This window comes from Bison bison, unplaced genomic scaffold, assembly GCF_000754665.1.
Source record: "Bison bison bison isolate TAMUID 2011002044 unplaced genomic scaffold, Bison_UMD1.0 scf7180017864456, whole genome shotgun sequence".
Classification (NCBI taxonomy): Eukaryota; Metazoa; Chordata; class Mammalia; order Artiodactyla; family Bovidae; genus Bison; species Bison bison.
Window position 1 is genome coordinate 8745469 of NW_011495018.1, and position 7427 is coordinate 8752895.

At 39.8% G+C, this 7427-nt stretch overlaps 1 protein-coding gene across 1 annotated transcript in view; it reads right to left on the reverse strand.

Annotated features, from left to right (window-relative positions):
• Positions 1-1815: 1815 nt before the first annotated feature.
• Positions 1816-7427, reverse strand: part of LOC105002760 (uncharacterized protein C10orf88-like) — a 19417-nt gene continuing 13805 nt past the window's right edge. The window contains exons 6-7 of the mRNA XM_010859577.1: positions 7285-7419; positions 1816-2982 (exon numbers count right to left, since the gene is read on the reverse strand). Of these exons, the coding sequence (XP_010857879.1) occupies positions 2748-2982; positions 7285-7419 (370 nt within the window). The 3' untranslated portion in view covers positions 1816-2747. The remainder of the gene's footprint in view (positions 2983-7284; positions 7420-7427) is intronic.

Here is a 7427-nt window from a genome sequence, read left to right on the forward strand (position 1 = left end):
GGAATGATGCTAAAGCTGAAACTCCAGTACTTTGGCCACCTCATGTGAAGAGCTGACTCATTGGAAAAGACTCTGATGCTGGGAGGGATTGGGGGCAGGAGGAGAAGGGGACGACAGAGGATGAGATGGCTGGATGGCATCATTGACTTAATGGACGTGAGTCTCAGTGAACTCCGGGAGTTGGTGATGGACAGGGAGGCCTGGCATGCTGTGATTCATGGGGTCGCAAAGAGTCGGACACAACTGAGCGACTGATCTGATCTGATCTGATCTGATGGGACCGGATGCCATGATTTTAGTTTTCTGAATGTTGAGCTTTAAGCCAACTTTGTCCCCCTAAGAAGAGCCTTAAGTGTTGTCTCTAGGTTTCACTTGTCCAGCCACTTGCTGAGGAATGGAGAGAGCACCTGAGCTGAGCTTTGGACAGTAGTGTGACTGTGATGAGGGCAGGGAGAGGTGGGGGGTCAGTGTGCAGGACTGGGGCCAACAGCCCAAGGGGGCTTGGGAAGAAGGGACAGGCTGGAACAGCAGGTCACATGGTGGTGGTGGCTGGTGCGCCTGGAAAGCTACGCTGGGGCTGAGTGAGGAAGCGCCGCCAGTGAGCCTCTCGACTCTTCACGACAAGTCATGTGGCAGCAGCATGCAAGTACACTCTCTGTCCTTCCCCTAAACGGCTGAAAATCCAGTGATGACAGAGGTATGGAAACCTTTATATGTCACCATAGGAAAGATGGAGGTGAAACAATCCTCAAAGGGGAGGCAGTGTGGAAATTAAAATACATAACCTGTCTCCTGATCTCATTTTTGATCACCCACACATCCCATGCCGCCACCTCTAACTGCCGTGGCTACCCTGACATGGGTGCATCTGCCAACCCTCATTGTCCAGAATGGACTTACCAGCTGTGCCACCTACAAGTGGAGAAAAGTTACTAGAAAAAATAAGACTTTAATAGAGATTTTGTACATACTGTGGGTCTGCTCCTCCCGTTTGAGCAAATCCAGGCAGTATTTCCTTAGGCAATAATGACTGTAACAAAGCAATTACATATACACATGTTTAGAAATTTATAAATATAAGAAAATCAATACCTATGATCCCTGGTTTGGGAAGATCCCCCTGGAGTAGGAAATGGCACCCCACTCCAGTATTCTTGCCTAGAAAATTCCATGAGCTGAGGGACCTAGTGGGGCTACAGTCCATGGGGCCACAAAGAGTCAGACACAACTGAGCGACTAAACACACACATGAATCTCTAATACATTTAAAATGCAATTTAGGTCTTTATTAACATGAAAAAAATTTAAAAATGGAAGATTAGGAATTAAAGCTCATCTGAATTATATATAATCATAAATATTGTATTTAATTATTTTATAAAACACAGCATATGTGTTCTAGTTATATTAAGCAATTTGTGAATCAAAAAATAGACCACAATTATCAGAAGCTGTGTAAACTATTAATGAGAGGTTCAACTTTAAGTGAGACGCATTTCTCTTATGCGCTAAAAGAAATGCCATCTAATGGCTACATAGGTTGTTAATAAATTAGGAAAAGACTGGTAAAAGTTATATATTGTACAATCCTACTCCGGGAGATGGTGAAGGACAGGGAAGCCTGGCATGCTACAGTTCATGGGGTCACAAAGAGTCAGACACAACTTAGCGACTGAACAACAACCTCATGTCCCTAACTTCAGAGTGATTTATAAATGAATAAACTTTATATTAGTTCTCACTTCAAAGAAATAAATTCATCAAAATACTAAATGAGTGTAAACCATCCTTTTTGTTTTAGGTGAAAACATTTAATTTCCAGAGTGAATTCATTTATTTTTTAGAGGCAAATATATCACCTAACAACACATATATGATAGGTATAGTTTCTGAAAATTAAGTCTGCCAGAGAGAAGTGTAATCTCCTTGATTTATGTGCCTTAATGCTTCAATGCAGAATCTCAGCATTTCATACATTAAACAGAAATGGGCTCTGGAAAGAAGAGCCTGTATCAGTTCCGAAAAGCAGAGAGTTTCTTCTGCTTCCTGGGTTGACTGAGATAAAACAAGATGACTTCTCTCATTTTACACCAAACACTGAATCTGAAAGTAATAAGCCTAACAAAGAATAGGTCAGTTCTAATTATTACTTTTCCATCCACAGCTACAATGTGACAGAACACAAAATTAACAGCCCCAATGTAAACCAGTTTTACACATGCCAAACATCACATTTAAGTTTTTATCTGAAATAAACAATAAAAAAGGTAACATGGTGATTTGAAATTAAAGGTTGCAAGTCTTAAGTACCCAGTTTTATAAGAATAATTAATTAGAAAAAGAAAAAATATTACTTACTATTCTAAGCACTTTATATACCCCTAAACATAAGGTCTTTGTAAAAATTACAAGAGTACTCCAATCAAACACATATATAGTACAAACTAATGAAATGCTTTAGAAATCCTTAAAAAAATCTGAACATCTGAGCAACCCAGAAGTGTATGTGAATTTCTTACAAAAGTGAAAAATATGGGAAACAAGAATAATTTATGGCCCTACCACATTAAATCTTAGTGTACAGTACCAGATATACAGTAACAGTACAGTAAAAAGACACTGAGGTCACTTTATGCAAATAAACAGCGATCCGCAAATGACATTAAATAGTTGCTTTAACTCTTGGCGGTTTGGTATTATAATAAATATGTAATAAATAGCTGTAGTACTTTGTACATGTTGAGTGCTTATCTTTCTCCATTTGAAAGTCCTTCTCCAGAGTCATAATGTCTCAGAGGCATCCCAGAGGGTGGGGAGTTAGGACGCTGCAGCAAGTCCATTAACAAAGCCATCTTATTATCTATGTGCTCCTGGAGTTTATATATTCGCTGATCAATGTAGTCTGTAAGTTTCTTTTCCATCAGTTCCAAATTTTTAGAAAGAATCTTTTCCAAGTAGGAACAAATGGATTGCTCTTCGAGTCTAGAAGTAAATTTAAATATTAATGTAACAATTTTCCTTAATATTTAACAAAAACAACCAAACTGCAGTACAATAAAGTAGCCACAACTTTGAAATTTGTCTCCATAACTATATTCTGTCTCCTTGCAACATATTTCCAACACATACCCAGCAGGGGACCACAACACTGAATGCCCAAAGCCTTCTTATTTCTTTAATTCATTAAACATTTAAGCACAAAGTGAAGTGAGAGCATAAAAATGAAGATGATGGAACTTCTACCCTCAAAGAATAGATCATTAGATAGAAAGGGTCTTTTTCTATTTTGAGCTCCAAATCTAAAGTCATCTTGTGAATTTTTTTAAGGTCTTCTAAGTACTTCCCTAAGCAATGGTACAACTGAAATAGTTGTGTATTTGTTTTTTTTTTAATCCACACCACCTTACTAAATCACTAGAAGCTTCTATGAACAACTGTGTACAGGCTTTTATGTGGACAGATGTTTTCTTTTCTCTGGAATGAATGCCCAGGAGCATGACTGCTGAGGCACATGGTACCTAAATACGCTTAGTTATTAGAAACTGCCAGAGTATTTTTTAGAGTGGCTGTAGCATTTTACATCTCCATGAGTAATGTATGAGAGGTCCTGGTTCTCCACATCCTCATCAGAATTTGGTATTGTCACCATTTTACACTTTTTATTTCAGCCATTTGAATAACTGTGGAGGGTATCATGTGGTTTTAATGTGCCTTTCCTTAATAGCCACGAGGTCAATAGCACATCTTTTCATGTGCTTATTTGCTTTTGTATATCCTCTCTGGTAAAATGTCTCTCTCTGTCTTTTGCCCATGTGCTAGCTGGACTTTTTAATTTTGAGTTTTAAGAGCCCTTTCTGTATTTTAGATGTAAGTCATTTATTGGACTTGTGATTTGCAAATTTTTTCCCAGTTTGGAATTAGTATCTTATTCCACTTCACAGAGTCTTTTTTTTTTAATTCTTTTTTATTTATTTTGGTTGTGCTAGGTCTTTGTTGCTGCATGGGCTTTTCTCTCTAGTTGTGCCGAGCTCCTCCCTAGCTGTGGTATGCAGGATTCTCGGTGCAGTGGCTTCTAGGGCACAGGGGCTTCAGCAGTTGTGGCTCCCGAGCTCTAGAGCACAGACTCAATAGATGTGGTACACAGGCTCAGTTGCCCCGCGGCATGTGGGATCTTGGCAGATTAGGGATCAAACCCTTGTCTCCTGCACTAGCAGGTGGATTTTTTACCACTGAGCCACTGGGAAGCCCCCAGAGTCTTTCACAGAGCAAAATTTTGCATTTTCATGTGGTTCAATATATTTTCAATTATCCTGCTTTTCGTGTCATATCTAAGAAATCTCGTCTAGGTGCCCAAAGACTGCCTCCTATGGATTATTAGAAAACTTTCATAGCTTCATGTTTGACACGTACAGCTCTGATCCATTTTGAGTGAAGTTTTGTATAAGGTACGAGGTTTGGGTCATAGTTCACTTTTTGCTCTTTGGATATCCATCTGCTCCAGCACCATGAGTCAGAAAGACTCTTTCTTCTTCCTTTACTGAACTGCTGTTGCACCTCTGTCAAAACTCAGTTGAGCTCACCTGTGTGGGTCTACCTCTGAACCCTCTACTGGGCTCCACTGACCCCTGTGTCTGCCCCTCCGCCATCACTGCCCTGTCTTGATACTCTCGCTGTAGAAGACTCGTCACTGGAAGAGGGACTCCTCCCACTTCATCCTTCTTTCTCAAGGTTGTCTTAGCTATTTTTCCTCTTTTGCTTTTCATAGAATTTTTAAAATAATCCTATGTCTACAAAATATTGTGAAATTTTAGTATGTATTGCATTAAATCTTCATATCAATGGGGAGAACTGACAACTTTACTGTTAAAAACTGAATTTGTAATTTAACAGTCTCTGAGAAAGAAATATCCAGGCCCAGCTGGTTGCACTGAGGACTCCTATCAATACCAAACACCTTAAGAAGAGATAATGCCAGTTGTACACAAGCTCTTTTAAGATGTGGAACTCATATTATGAGGCCAGTATTATCCTCACAGGAAAAACCAAAGACAGGACAAGAAAATTACAGACCAGTACCTCTAATAAATTAGATGCAAGAATACTCAACAAAATATTAGCAAATCAGATCCAACATTGTATAAAAATTACAGCCCACAACTAAGTGGGATTTACTCTAGGTATGCAAGGTGGGTTTAAGTTTTGAAATTAACGTAATTCACCATAAGAACAGACTACAGAAGAAAATTCATGATCATATAAATGGCCATAGGAAAAATATTTGACAGAAACCTATTCATGACGAAAGAAATTCTCTGATAATTAGGAAGTAAGGAAGTCTAAAGTATTAAAGTAATTTAATACTTTTAAAGTATTAGGTTGGTGCACAAGTAATTGCAGTTTTGCATTGTTGAAACCTGCTGTTTGATAATGGAATACATTCTTATTCCACTTCAAAATGGAAAATAAAGCAGTAGAGACAACTCCCAACGTCAACAACACAGCTGGTCTAGGAACTCCTGAGGAATATATGGTGCAGTGGGGATTCAAGAAGTTTTGCAAAGGAAACAAGAGCCTTGAAGATGAAGAGCACAGTGGCCGGCCACAGAAGTTGACAATGACCAACTGAGACCAATCACTGAAGCTGATCCTCATACAACTACCCAAGAAAGTTGCCTCAGAACTCAACGTCAACAATTCTATGATCATTTGACATTTGAAGCAAATTGGAAAGGTGAGAAAGCTAGATAAGTGCTTGCCTTGTGAGCTGCCCAAAAACAAAAAAAAATGGTTTGAAGTATCATCTTCTCTTACTACATGTAATGATAACAAACCATTTCTCGATTGGATTGTGACATGATGAAAAGTGGATTTTATAAGACAACCAGTGATGACCAGCTCAGTGGCTGGATTGAGAAGCAGCTCCAAATCACTTCCCATTGCCAAACTTGCACCAAAAAAAGGTCATCGTCACTCCTGGTGGTCTGCTGCCCATCTGATCCACTACAGCTTTCCCAATCCAAGCAAAACCATTACATCTGATTGCTCAGCAAATCGATAAGGTGCACCGAAAACTGCAACCCCTGCAGCCAGTACGGGTCACCAGAAAGGGCCCAATTCTCCTCCTCGACAACACCTGAGTGCACATCACACAACCGATGCCTCAAAAGCTGTACAAACTGGGCTACAAAGTTTTGCCTATCTGCCATATTCACTTGACCTCTTGCCAACCGACTACCACTTCAAGCATCTCAATGGCTTTTTGCAGGGAAAATGCTTCCACAACCAGCAAGAGGCAGAAAATGCTTTCCAAGAGTTTGTTGGATCCAGAGGCACAGATTTTTACACTACAGGAATAAACAAACTTATTTCTAGTTGGTAAAAATATGTTGATTGTAGTGGTTCCTACTCTGACTAATAAAGATGTATTTGAGCTTAGTTATAATGATTTAAAATTCACGGTCCAAAAACCACAATTAAGTTTGCACCAACCTAATGTTAAAGTAATTTAAAGACTACTGTTATCTTTCCTTGTCCTTCTCAAGTAAGAACCACTTTTTTGTTTCAATAACTTATTAAACTCCTCAAACTGAATGCTATTGGAACATTAAAAAAAAATTCAACCAACAGAACTACCTCATTTTATACGTAATAAAAGTATAATTCCAAAGATTGAAATAGTTAACTCAAATAGTTAAGCCAGGACTATGATTAGAGTCCTGAATTCCAGTGCAATATTTGGACACATTCCATTTATATAAAGGATGGGGAACATACTAAATAGCTGCCACTTAGTCAGAGCAGGACTGGAAAAAATTGGAATTATGAAACCAGAGGATAAGAGGCTGTATACTATAAATAATTAGCTGAAAACTGTTTGGATGACTCCAAAATTAGCCTGGTCACACATGATCTACAAGGAAAATCCACTGCAATGGCTCACTTCATACAATCAGGCAAACAGTGTGCACATCATGGCTACCACAGCTCCTCTCCCTTCATACAGGTAACTCTCTACTCCGACCCTTGTCTGCCGCTTATACTCCTCCCACCAAAGGCCTGAGAAGTGCTCGGCACCTCCAATTTACACACTTCTTTCAAAGCAACACATTCTACTCTGCAGAATATTTCTTTCTTCTACGTGTGTCAATGGTGAAATGTCAAAGCTCCCACAGTTCTCTCCGCAAACAAGTTCAGGCAGAAGCTACTGAAACAAACCTCTTTCCCCCACCTGCCTCCGCACCCTCCCCCACACCCCATCTCGACCACACGGGTCTAAACACTTACGTGACACCCCCGGCGCCTCCGCCAGGCTTGGTGATGCTGTCCTGCCACTTGGTGCCGGGTCCCACCCGGAGATGGCTCACCTGGCCACACAAATTCTGCAGAAAAGGCAGCAACTCGGAGTTAGGTATGTGTGAGCTGTCACC